This window comes from Pieris brassicae, chromosome 1, assembly GCF_905147105.1.
Source record: "Pieris brassicae chromosome 1, ilPieBrab1.1, whole genome shotgun sequence".
In the NCBI taxonomy this organism is placed as follows: domain Eukaryota; kingdom Metazoa; phylum Arthropoda; class Insecta; order Lepidoptera; family Pieridae; genus Pieris; species Pieris brassicae.
In genome coordinates this window covers 19,830,550-19,842,690 of record NC_059665.1, presented here as the reverse complement: position 1 = coordinate 19,842,690, position 12,141 = coordinate 19,830,550, and the positions used below count along the sequence as shown (strand labels likewise).

Here is a 12,141-nt window from a genome sequence, read left to right as displayed (position 1 = left end):
ATTTTTTGCAGGAGAAACTGCGTTTTTTATTAACTTTAAAACCCTTTAATCAAACTTAAATCCACTCCTTCGATTTCAGCAGAACATTCTGCTTTGTAAAAAAATCTTTTAGCTTTTGCTATATGTGAATAAGATACCTTTGAATACCACTGATAATAAAGCACATCTTGACTATGGAAACATGATAGTTGGTTATTAAAACTGTTGATAGAGATTTAGAGCGTTTCTTCCTCTTTCCGTGTATGAATTTAATAACTTACGGTTCTGAACACTTGAAAATAGAAGTCTGTTTAGTTTTATTACGAATTTGTAATAGCTATATTTTATAGAAACCCACTCTTTATATATTATTTACTAATTAATTTGTTGATTAAATTATACCGCGTTATAAGTGCAAAATAAAGATAAAACGCTCTCTTATCAATAAATAATCGCAAACTAATACATTAAATACTTCAACATTAGAAACGACAATAAATATAGATATTCTGTTTTCTGACTTGTGTCATACTTGTCGCGATAACTTCCGAAGCTGCATGTATTCGCGACTGATTTTAATAAATATTATTCTTGAATATCTACGCTACAAAAAAAAAATAATGTCAAGCACCGGGAGACATCGACAACTTTGAAACACAAACAAAAAAGAAATTGTATTTTCCTCTCATTTACTGTTATTTTTTATATATAAATATCATATCATATAATCTACGATTGCTAGACATTTTTGAAAGAAATTACTATTTTAAAATATTGAGAAACAGTCAAAAAGAAATAGGTTATCAACGAGGAATTTGAAAGTGCAATAAAGAAACACAAATAACTTGACAAAACACTGTCTAATTAGTGTTTGAGCATTTAAAGTTTCAAAGTTCTAGAATGTTGTCTTGCTTCAAAAATTTTCGATTTTCCTTTTCTTTTGCTTATGATTCCGTCCTAGTCCCATACCAAGAAATTTCACTCTAGAATGTTCCTCCATAAAAGGGGTATAACCAGTCCTGAGTTTCTTGAAAACTACACCACGTGAATAAACTCGCATGGAAACTGTCTGAAAAAATATTTCTATATACTGAAAAACTTGGTGTAAATTAAAATTTTCTGTAATGAAATAGAGCCTCTTCTCAAACGGTCGTATTTAAGCTTGCTGAAAACGTTTGTAAGTTGGAGAAAAATCAAGAAACTGAACAAGAAAATTTTCATTGATATGATGTATCAATATAACATCGCGGATTTCACCCATAGGCCATAGCTAGTTCTTGTTATAACGTATAAGTCCGGAGTCACGGGACTATCAAGTTCAATCTAGATAGTTTAGTTAAGGACTTGCCCATTTCGTTTTTCATATGCAAGTTATGTAAAAAGGCAAAGGCATTTTATGTTTCATGTAGGTGAGAGTATCATCTATAGTTATACTAAAAAGCTTAAGGAAACACAGCTCTGGTTGTAAACGTCAATGCGGCCTCGCGTCTAAAGCAATGTTTTAAATCGTGGGCAGAAGCAGCGACATCCCGAGAATCAGCTTCGGCAAACTTAAAAAGCATATAACTCTGCCTCCAGGACCTTCAAAAAGGACAATGCTAAGCAAAAGCTGAGTGCATTGTCAGATTTGGCAGAGACATTGGCCCGCCTTCCTTCGTGAACTCATCAGGACCATCTGGTCTCTCGCCAAAGCTCTCCAAAGGAGTTTCCGTCAGCCCTCCATCCCTGCACAGAGAAGAGAATCAGGAGATTCCTCCTAATTGCTCTGCGCCTAAGGTGCCTTTAACGCTCGACACTGGTCCCAAACTGCTGGAAATTCGCTTCACCCGCTTCACACAATCCCTAAATAAGGCTGTGAACCGACCTACTACCTACTTGTTCTACAAAATATCTAATAGAAACCATTATCAACGGCCAGCTCCTGGGTTATCTAGCGCTTCTTTCGATACTATCAGCCTATGAACTCCTCGAGAAACTCGATTTCCAGGTGGTCAGTGACGGAGCATGTTCTGACTAAAAACCCGAGTCAAGTGTTTTTCTTCTGCATAACAATGGCATGTCGCAACTTAGCAACATTGCAAGAAATTAACATTCATTGCTATACGGATAGCATACTACTCTTTAGATTGGCCGTACAGGTATTTCTCGAACTGTTGTGGATCAGTAACAGAACAAACTGGTGACCGAAGTCAAAGCTTTGCTACGTTGGAGTCTCGAACTGGGTTCTCCTAAATCTAGTCCAAGTTAGTCCAGCTTACTTTACTCCAAGCCGGCTTATTACCGTAAAAAGCCTTAATTCGACCCCATATGGAGCACTGTGCTCACATCTGGGCGAAGGCTAGTAGTAAAATGACTGACCACAATGACCACAGTATTATGAATTGTAACATATAGATTAAATAATATGATAAATCCGAATAAGGAAGTTTTATTTAAAAATGTGGTACTTGCGTTAACCAAGACAATAATATTAATAATTTTAGGAGAAACAATTTAAAAACAACTGAATACTTAATGCCACGTTTATTTAAAAGGTTAAGCAAATTTTACTATATAAAATAAAAATTCGTAATCAAAACAAAACATCTATAGTCAATGTATAGTCATCATTTGAACTAACAATAACATTATATTTAACTAAAAATAATGTTTCATAATTATTTCAGATTGATCACAGAACAACTCCATGTTATGTTCACATATTTTACTTTATTGTGTGCACCTGCAGTTTCAATTCAAATCTCTGGCCTGGACACACAATCGTCAAAATATTATGATAATATTTATATTAATTTTATGTTTTTGCCTCCATGGCTGAATAGACAATAGATAATATAATGGTTTGTGACCAAAATTATTAACAGAAAGATAAGATAAGTGAACTCTACATTACACTGATTAGAGGGCTTTACAGTTTACATGCAAACTCTCATCTTTTAACTATTGTGCTTTGGAGCATTGATTGCTGTACCTATAATGGATTGAGCATGTGTGTACACAACAGAGACCAATTGCATCTTGAACATTCTGCAAGCATATGTTACCATTACATTTCTAGAACATAGCTAAGAACATAATATCTAATTAATACATAGGTTACCATATAGTAACTAGATATAGACAAATATTAATCTACATACGTAAAGTGATTTCTAGACATCCTTTTGTTCTCTAGACATGTATTTAAGAAAAAAAATATTGCAAACATGCTTAAGCTAATGAATTGAAAGCTTAAGGTAAAATTAAACCATATTAGGAACAAACTAGCTTGTAAGGACAACCTCTACTATATAATCAGTATGGATTCATGCTACATAATTGGCAATATAAATACAACTATATCTACTAGAATAGATCCTACAGATACATTGATATAGAAGACCATACATAATACACATTGAGAATATCACACTGTAATATTTTTGTTACATAAGATAATTTATTGAGATTTCATACATTTTATAATATTGTATATAACATCACTCATAAACATGGTAGTAATCATTTAGTGGGATTGATTTAGGTTTTCAAAATAGATTTATTCATGCTAATCTCATCCATATTAAGTATTCCGTAAGCTAAGTGCTTTACATAATGGTAATCCATATCAGTCTTACCTATTTTATAATATTTATTTTAATATATCAGGATTATACATTTATCTATACTCAAAAAATGCTAAGAACAACAATTTAACACATTACATATAAAATGCTTTTCATACTGTTTTAGGCAAATATAATATTCAATCATTTGAAATCAACATCAAAATCCCTCAAAAATTACAACAACTATTTGTCTTACGAGCAGTCTTATAGAATGCTTTACTATGCATAGAAAGACTATTTGATTTTTCGACTAAGTCATCCAATTTTTCTCCCCTCTCTAACACAGCTTTGATTGTGTCATGAAGAATAATTTTAGTTTCATCTAAGTCATTCTGTATTTTAGTCAAAGCATCTGCTTCCTTAGGATTCTGATATTTGGCTAAATATTGTGGGAGGACAGGAAAGTCAATAGTTGTTTCATCTCCAGTCTGCCAAATTGCCACTGGCACTTTAGCAGAAAAATCATCAAGCAGTTTTGTTATAAGAGTATGTGCAACTCTATTCGGATATTCATGATCTGATATAAGAACCCCTGCAAGGTTATCTGCTCTTACATATACTTGAACCATATATTCACCTTCTTTTACTGATTGCCTGGATGCTTGATGTGTTCTCTCAACAATTGTCTTACTCACAAAAGTCATAAACTCTTGAACAGAAGATCTTTGGAAAAAACTAAAGCTTTGTAAATCATATGCTGCTTTTAAAATTGTGGCACTGGTCACTCCTTTATACAAAACCACAAGTCCATATACCTTCACCATGATCAATATTTAAATGCCTGTAAAGTAATTAAGCAAAAAGTTAATAGTTTAATAATGTTTGATACTAAACTTTATTAATCACAATTTTTAGATAAAGTGAAAGTAACATACCTACGTGTTATAATAATGTTATAGTTAGTAGTTAATAGTTAGCGTCACAACAAGACTTGTGAAACCAAATGTACAATATACAATGTGATTATAATTTAATAATATGTAATATTTAGCGTAATTTATAAATTTCTTTTATCAAGCTAAATTTTTAACAATTTTTTTGCTTTACATGACTATAACTGTCAATGACAATTGTTAATGACAGTGAACAATTGACCCTATGAATTATGACATTTCGGATTCTGTAGGTTGCACAGTGCACTTGAAGACAGGAAAGGGAAAAGCGGAACAAAAATATTGATGATAGGAATTTATGGTGAAAAACAAAATTTGTCTCTTTATTCTACAGAACAAATTTTACATTTAGCCAAATATTTAGTTGAGCTTCGTAAAATACGGGTGCATTCTGTAAAAATAAAAAATAAAGATTTTTTTAAAGATGTACATAAAAAAAAAATAAAAAAAACTTAAGCGTAAACTTTTCATAGTATTGCAGACATCTTTGGTAACGAATTTTGTTAAAGATTTTTTTTGATATTGCGATGCAACCTTGTCACAATGCGTGACGTCTTCCACCGCCGAAAAGTACAGACAACAAAAAAGTTAATAATAATAATATTCATTTATTTGCTTGAATGTAGGTGAACAATCTGTATCGGTAATCTTCTTTTCGTGTGAGGTGTTGCTACCTCTGCCTACTCTTCTTCAAGTCTCTTCACATGATTAACTTCTTTCTTCCAATCATCTGGAATAATTGACATATTTATAATTAAATACCTATAAATGTATGTATATAATATAAATACCTATAATATAACCCTAGATTATATATTTTTTCACTCAAACAGCAAGATATACATTTTTCGGAATGCTACCTTCAAAAAGTTCGGTGGAGTTAGCAGGGATGAGTTTACTTATGCATGTAGACGCTAATTCAGTGACTCATTGTTTGTATATATAAAATTTTTGTGGAGTACAAACGGTTACAGTAAAGGAAGTTATGGCCCGAATTGTTACTGGTGAAACTTGGGTTTAACATTATGAACTTGAGTCGATGCAGTGGCATAAAAAAGGCACACTATGATGTATAGGGCCTAAGTCGCAAAGAGCCGGAAAAATACAGAAGGCATCCTTTTGATCGATTATAAGGAATTTGGTGTCACCGTGACAGGTTCTTCGCTTCTTTACTAGAGCAATTAATAGAAACTGTTCAAGATAAAGGCGAGGAAAGCTTACAAAAGGTGTGTTGCTTTTGTACAACAATGCGCCCGTGCACACCAGCCTTTTTGTGACAGTTGCCATTCATCGATGCGTCACAGCCTAGATCTGGCCTCTAGCGACTATTATTGGTTTCCAAAAATAAAGAAATAACTGCATGGAAAAAAGTTTTGCAACGATGATAAAGTGAAGTCGACAATTTCGGCCTTTTTTTCGACGGTATTAATAAATTATTTGACAGATCTGATAAATGTATTAGAGTTAAGGGAGAATACATTGAAAAGGAAAATAATTGAATGTTTCATTTCATTACCCGTCCCTGTCATTCCGCGAACTTTTTGACCGCCCTTCGTATATTATTTTGTCTTTAAAAGCAAGTAATTTTAGAGACTGATTATAAAATATTAAATAAATATTGATTAACAGCCTTTTTATTTAATGTAATATATTACGCATTCGCAATTAAATTGAAAATTGATGATATATATTAGTTGTAGACAGTAAATAAAATATTAATTTTATTCTGACATACGAAGAAGTCGCATAGTCGGCGCTCTTAGGCGAATGGTTGCCGACTACGAAAGTGGCCGGATTATCGGCTTTACCGACTAGACGCAACAACACTAATTAGCTCTTACAGACTACAGCTACATAACACAAGAGCCAAACATATTGGAAAAGGTGATATTATTGAAAACAGTTTTCTGCTTATAACAGCAAATATTTATTTTTTCCACATAATAATATTAACATTAACAATGTATACAATATGACTATTGTGTTAGTCTTCTGTATAAAATTAAGACTTATTCAATAGAAGGCAGTTTAAGGTTTTTATGAATATCTTTTATCTTTGCACTACCGTAACATATATTATTACTATACAGAACCCCATATTGCCCTTCTGTTATTGCTCTTAAATTTTGCTCTAATATTATTGTTAAGCCATCAGAGTTCTTAACTACCCGGCAAGGTACTAAAGGCTTAGTATGTTGGAATCTAAAATAGGCCTTCCATACACATTTCTTAACTAAATCTACCGGTTCTTCAGAAATCCAGTGAGGCTGGGTGGTGTAGCAAATATTATTCCAAAGGGCAGGATGTTTAGTACACGCAACCTGAAAACAATAATTGCAAGTTTTGTAAATTTAGAAAAATTATATTTCATATTCTTGTCATTTCTTGGCCCAATCCAATCACTACAATATTTACACCTATTTGATTTAAAATTAATATATCTTGAAATTGAATATTATACTTACAACATAAATATTATTAGAAACTACATCTTTTTTAAATATAAAGTATGCATCTTTAAAGCTTCGCAAACAACATCGTTGTCCTATTGTCCATTTATGGATACCAGTATGCTCTCCCACAATTTGTCCTGTGTCTATATCAATAAAGTGTCCATTCTTCTCAGGAATAAACTAAAACAAAGATATACAAAATTTATCATCTTGAATTCTAGAACTACCTATAATTATGATGTTAGAATTGACTATACCTCTTGAATGAAGTTTTTAAATCTCTTTTTGCCAATAAAACATATTCCTGTACTATCCCTTTTTCTAGCAATATTCATAAGACCCTTCTTTCTTGCTATTTCTCTTACTTCACTTTTCAAATATCTTGCCAATGGAAACATACATCTTCTTAATGAGAATTGTTTTACTTGGGACATAAAAAATGTTTGATCTTTATGTTTATCAACTGGCTGTAGAAGCTTTACACCTACAAAAAAACCCTTATTATTTTTTAAGCATTATAACTATATGTGACTACACAGTAGCTATAAAATATGCTTCATAATGATAATATTGCTATTAGAATATCAACTTACTTTCATTTTCTTTAAAATTATCTAAATATGGTCCAAAAGTTGTATTAGCATAGTGGCCAGTTGCAATGGCATCTACAGCTAAATTGTTCCTGCAATGTTCAAAAAACCTATCAAATTTAATATATCTGTTGCAGAGTATATCCGGATTTGGGGTCAATCCTGACTCATATTCCTTTAATAAAGTGGTGAAAACATCATTCCAATATTCTTTTATAAAGTGCACTCTGTGTAGAGGAACATCAAGCTTACGACAAACAAAAGATGCATCTTCATAATCTTTCTCATCTGAACAAAAACCTGCTTCGTAATTATTGTCCCAATTTCTCATGAAAACTCCTTCCACCTGGTAGCCTGTTAAAATAATAATATTAAAGTACTACTTTATACTTTCAATAAACAATTAAATATTTAAAAACATACCGGCGCTCTTTAACAGAAATGCTGTTACAGCACTATCTACACCACCAGAAATACCGACGGCAATTTTTTTGAACATGTTGTGCTAATATTTTTTGATATAATGTGAAAGTATGAAATAACCATGTTGTTGGTCTTAAATATTTATATAATCAAAGGTTTTTGGTGATTGGTTAAAAGATGGCATATTTTTTGACAGTCCTCAATCTTCCTTTTCGTTCGATTGTCTTTAAGATGTACCATCTCATAATTTTCAAATTAACCAATGTACCGATTTTTCATTTGGTACAGTAAATCTCTATGTTCTACGACCTCTTAATCGCAATTAAATTTTTCGTAAAATATGTATATAACCCAGAAAACTCTAAAGTTTAAAAGTCTATCTAATCTGTTAAAATATTTTTTTTATATATAGTTTACTCTATAACGATAAATGACTTGACAATATCAGGTTGACGTTTGCATAGAATCTCGCCGATCACCCGTCGTCGCTTTGTGCGTGATTTGTTTGGAAGTTTTGCGGCTCGCGTTTTTTTACGACTTATAATATACAATGTCGAACATTCAATTACAATGTCTACTTGGAATCCAAGGCAAGGATTTCGTTATGATAGCTGCTGATCAGACAAACAGTCATAGTATTATGGTCATGAAAGATGGTGAGTTTGCACTTTTTCAATTAATTTTTAAAGTTCTATCATCATCGTTAAGACCTTAGTTATCTTAATTGTCATATAATTTGCAGTGCTCTTTGTTAAATATAATTCATTTTTCTAGTGAACAAGAATTTTATAGTTTGATGAACCTACAAATGTCTATGTATCATGTAGGTTTCCTCACTCCTTTGCTGGGGTAATAGTAATTATGTTTTGGCTTTCGAGTGAAAGTAACTTCACCTTTACTATTTTTTGCCCTTAGAATACTTAATAAATTATGATGCAAGCAGTTCTTTTGACATAAGTTTTTTGATTACTAATATAAGAAGCTTTTTTCAGATGAAGAAAAAATTTATAAAATATCCAACAAGCTTGTCATGGGAGTTGCTGGTGATTCAGGAGACACAACCCAGTTTGCAGAATACATAGCAAAAAATATCCAATTATACAAAATGCGTAACAGTTATGAGCTTGGTCCATCTGCTGCTGCTAACTTTACAAGGAGATATTTGGCAGAGTACCTCCGAAGCAGTGTAAATAATTTATAGACTTTGAATTAATGAATTTTCACATGACACAGATACCATGCATATGCATAGACATATTTCTGGCATAGTAATGAGTCTTGACTGATTGACCAGTCAGAATTTAAATTGTCCACTACATGGAAAATGTTGTTGCACTTTAAATACAAATTGTTTTTTTCCAGACACCATACTTTGTGAATGTTTTAATGGGTGGTTATGATAAAGAAAATGGCCCAGAACTATATTTCATGGATTACCTAGCTTCCAGTGTAAAGGTACCATTTGCAGCTCATGGGTTTGGAGGTTTTCTCAGCTTGAGTATCATGGATCGACAGTATAAAAAAGGTAATACCAGGTTACAACTAATAGACAAGTAATTCTAATATAACTGATTTAAAATAAATGAAATTGTGTAATAATTTCAGATTTAACTGAAGAAGAAGCGTATGATATATTAAAACTATGTGTTCAGGAGGTGCATCGGCGTTTGTTTGTGAGCTTACCAAACTTTCAAGTTACAATTGTCAATAATGATGGTGTAAGAACCCTGCCTGTTATTAATTCTAAATCTTCACAATAATTTTTTTAAGAATACAGATTGAAAGGTGATTTTGTTTCACTTTCTTTACCTCATAAAATTTATTTAATATGATTTTAAATATATATAAGTAGGTATAAAACTAGGTATAAAATATAATGTGTATAAGAAAATTCAAAAGCACTACCTCCTGGGTACTATTGGCTCCTATTATAAAATAGTGTAGAATAAGTGGCTCCTCCCAAAGCACTACAGTTATAGCCCATTTATTCAGTTGACTAATGTTGCAAACAGCTAAGCCATTCTCTTTGAAAATGATGCCAGCATTAAAAAAATAATTATAGATTAATTAAAAAGAAAATAAATTTTAACTTTAATGTGAAAACACTCAATGTCAGACCCTACTATAGGGTTTGCGATTTCAACTACGTGCAACTTAAACAAATTACAACTTAAACTCATTTTCTATCTGTTCCCAAAACTTACCCATGTGAATAGGTGTAGATGAATCAATAACATCTACTTCATTTTCTGATATTAAAGTAGTTTACATTTTTCCTTAACTTAATTTACTTTAATACTTCAAAGTCATGGTTTGATAGTTAATGAATGAATTTATGGACAACATTTTATTAATTGATACATAGTTGTAATAAAAAGTTTTCTTAAGTAATTGCTTTATCCGCTAGTTTTAATTCTATCTGGGCTAGATGGTAATGTAGAATCCGGATTTTCTGATTGAGAATTATTAGCATTTTCACCATCCCCACCATTCTCTCCTTCATTGTCTGATTGGTCTGAAAGTTATAATAAAAAGCAATATACACATTAATATAATGTTTATTATATATTATGCAAATTTTTAATTAGAAAGTAATTTAAGGGTAAAATCAAACAACCTTTAACTAAACTTGTATAGTCTTATATGTGGTCACTTTAAGTAGAGTTTGGGAAATGTGGTTGGAATTACAAAATATTGTAAATAATTTACCTTTTTTCTCAGCTGGCATATCTTCTGTTCTATTTGCAACTTGAAAATGATATTCTAATTCATCAAAGTCAAAGACTTGGTCAGTAGGTAGTAAGCATGGTAAATATGCTGGAAAAGTTGGCTTACATGCAATCACTGAAAATCATAGATTACATGAAAACAAGGAATCATTTCTAACAATGGTTTTTCAAATGTAATAGCACTCAGCTCCTATAGCTTATGTATTAACAGTTTAGGTTATGCAGTATAATATGTTCCCAGAGCTTCAAAAAATACAGGAAATCGGAATTAAATTTGAACAGCAGGTCTGTTTATTGAAACAGTACTTTTATTGAAAATTAGACCAAATCTGGGCTTCATTATAAATATTTGTATCCAATGTTGATTTAAAAATTATCTGTATATACAATATTAAAGGACTTAACCCCTTACATGGAAAAACTTGGTTGTCTTCAGTATTAAAGAGATTGTGCGTTTCACTTGTTTTTGCAAGAAATTTTGTCAATGCCTTCTCAATATCCCGTTTCTGATTTGCAGCTTTTTCTCTTATTGCTTCATACTCAGTCACAGGTTGCTTATGTGTCTGTAAATGTGTTGTTTATATTTTACTATTCCTCAAACTAGCCAATCACAACATGGTTTTCACAAAATTTATTTGTTGAATTTAAAATTGTACTACATGCAATAGAGGTATTAAAGGTCACATTGGCATTATTTGATTTACAGTAACATAACAGTTAAAATTGTTGCAGAAAATATATAACAAGGAATACTTACAGGTGTCCTTATGTAAGCATGCGGATCAGGAAATGCTGGTAAGTGGAATGGTATGTGTGGAGATGGCTTGGCTTTTGAACCAGCTGACAACATAGCTGGTGTCCTAGGCACAGGTGCTTGTTGTGGTGGCTGAATTACATGTCTATTTGGCCTAGCTGCATATTGCTCTAAGCCTTGAAGACTTATTCCTATCAACAATCAAAAAATTAGCCAAAGATAAATATTATATCAGTTATTTCAATTATAATACATATATAGTAACTTGCCCATATTGATAAGTGCCAACATAACATCAGCCAATACAGGTTCCACTCTACCAGATAGTTCACAGTAGCGATTTGCTGAGTTACCAACTTCTGTAAAAACTGAAATATGAGGAATACAAAGTTTAAAGTATGATGTGAAACAGCAATTTAAATTAAAAATTAAAGCGAGAATTCTTACAGCATTGCAACATCTCCGTCAACGTCTCTAGGCTAATTTTGTCTACTGTTTCGAATCCACTTTCTAAAAGGACAGTTGATACAGCTATGTGAAGTATTCTTCTCCGAGCATCACCATTACTTTCGATTTTTTCTGTTGTCTCGGACATGATATTGATTTCACAGTACTTGAAATCAAAAGCTCATTTGGAACAAAAACATGTTTATCAATTGTTTGTCAATTTTACATTATCATGAAGCTGCAGCCAAGATTATCACAGATTGTT

At 31.9% G+C, this 12,141-nt stretch overlaps 4 protein-coding genes across 4 annotated transcripts; 1 reads left to right on the top strand and 3 right to left on the bottom strand.

Moving 5' to 3' along the window:
* Positions 1-2,493: 2,493 nt before the first annotated feature.
* LOC123714022 (synaptobrevin homolog YKT6) lies at positions 2,494-4,660 on the bottom strand. Its single transcript, XM_045668022.1, has 2 exons — positions 4,463-4,660; positions 2,494-4,368 (listed from the first exon to the last, which is right to left on the bottom strand). The coding sequence occupies exon 2, from the start codon at positions 4,349-4,351 to the stop codon at positions 3,755-3,757; it is 597 nt and encodes a 198-aa protein (XP_045523978.1). The 5' UTR covers positions 4,352-4,368; positions 4,463-4,660; the 3' UTR covers positions 2,494-3,754.
* Positions 4,661-5,610: 950 nt separating this feature from the next.
* LOC123709306 (mitochondrial tRNA-specific 2-thiouridylase 1) lies at positions 5,611-8,264 on the bottom strand. Its single transcript, XM_045660532.1, has 5 exons — positions 7,947-8,264; positions 7,527-7,877; positions 7,191-7,417; positions 6,946-7,113; positions 5,611-6,801 (listed from the first exon to the last, which is right to left on the bottom strand). The coding sequence occupies exons 1-5, from the start codon at positions 8,020-8,022 to the stop codon at positions 6,490-6,492; spliced, it is 1,134 nt and encodes a 377-aa protein (XP_045516488.1). The 5' UTR covers positions 8,023-8,264; the 3' UTR covers positions 5,611-6,489.
* A 126-nt stretch (positions 8,265-8,390) lies between these two features.
* On the top strand, positions 8,391-9,735 carry LOC123709321 (proteasome subunit beta type-2). The gene is made up of 4 exons (XM_045660557.1): positions 8,391-8,602; positions 8,939-9,132; positions 9,309-9,471; positions 9,552-9,735. The coding sequence occupies exons 1-4, from the start codon at positions 8,497-8,499 to the stop codon at positions 9,704-9,706; spliced, it is 618 nt and encodes a 205-aa protein (XP_045516513.1). The 5' UTR covers positions 8,391-8,496; the 3' UTR covers positions 9,707-9,735.
* A 290-nt stretch (positions 9,736-10,025) lies between these two features.
* On the bottom strand, positions 10,026-12,038 carry LOC123709314 (transcription initiation factor TFIID subunit 8). Its single transcript, XM_045660542.1, has 6 exons — positions 11,877-12,038; positions 11,699-11,797; positions 11,433-11,620; positions 11,088-11,238; positions 10,656-10,790; positions 10,026-10,461 (listed from the first exon to the last, which is right to left on the bottom strand). The coding sequence occupies exons 1-6, from the start codon at positions 12,022-12,024 to the stop codon at positions 10,343-10,345; spliced, it is 840 nt and encodes a 279-aa protein (XP_045516498.1). The 5' UTR covers positions 12,025-12,038; the 3' UTR covers positions 10,026-10,342.
* Between the last annotated feature and the right edge of the window lie 103 nt (positions 12,039-12,141).

What these genes read in the sequence shown, in the direction of transcription:
- LOC123714022 (XM_045668022.1), bottom strand. Translation starts at nt 4,351, where the DNA reads ATGGTGAAGGTATATGGACTTGTGGTTTTGTATAAAGGAGTGACCAGT.
- LOC123709306 (XM_045660532.1), bottom strand. Translation starts at nt 8,022, where the DNA reads ATGTTCAAAAAAATTGCCGTCGGTATTTCTGGTGGTGTAGATAGTGCT. An exon ending in ATTTCTGTTAAAGAGCGCCG is followed by an intron (nt 7,878 to 7,946) that starts GTATGTTTTTAA and finishes TTATTTTAACAG; the next exon opens with GCTACCAGGTGGAAGGAGTT. An exon ending in TTTCTAATAATATTTATGTT is followed by an intron (nt 6,802 to 6,945) that starts GTAAGTATAATA and finishes TATTGTTTTCAG; the next exon opens with GTTGCGTGTACTAAACATCC.
- LOC123709321 (XM_045660557.1), top strand. Translation starts at nt 8,497, where the DNA reads ATGTCGAACATTCAATTACAATGTCTACTTGGAATCCAAGGCAAGGAT. An exon ending in CAGAGTACCTCCGAAGCAGT is followed by an intron (nt 9,133 to 9,308) that starts GTAAATAATTTA and finishes GTTTTTTTCCAG; the next exon opens with ACACCATACTTTGTGAATGT. An exon ending in GGATCGACAGTATAAAAAAG is followed by an intron (nt 9,472 to 9,551) that starts GTAATACCAGGT and finishes TAATAATTTCAG; the next exon opens with ATTTAACTGAAGAAGAAGCG.
- LOC123709314 (XM_045660542.1), bottom strand. Translation starts at nt 12,024, where the DNA reads ATGTCCGAGACAACAGAAAAAATCGAAAGTAATGGTGATGCTCGGAGA. An exon ending in ATGCTTACATAAGGACACCT is followed by an intron (nt 11,239 to 11,432) that starts GTAAGTATTCCT and finishes ACACATTTACAG; the next exon opens with ACACATAAGCAACCTGTGAC. An exon ending in AGACAACCAAGTTTTTCCAT is followed by an intron (nt 10,791 to 11,087) that starts GTAAGGGGTTAA and finishes TATGATTTTCAG; the next exon opens with TGATTGCATGTAAGCCAACT.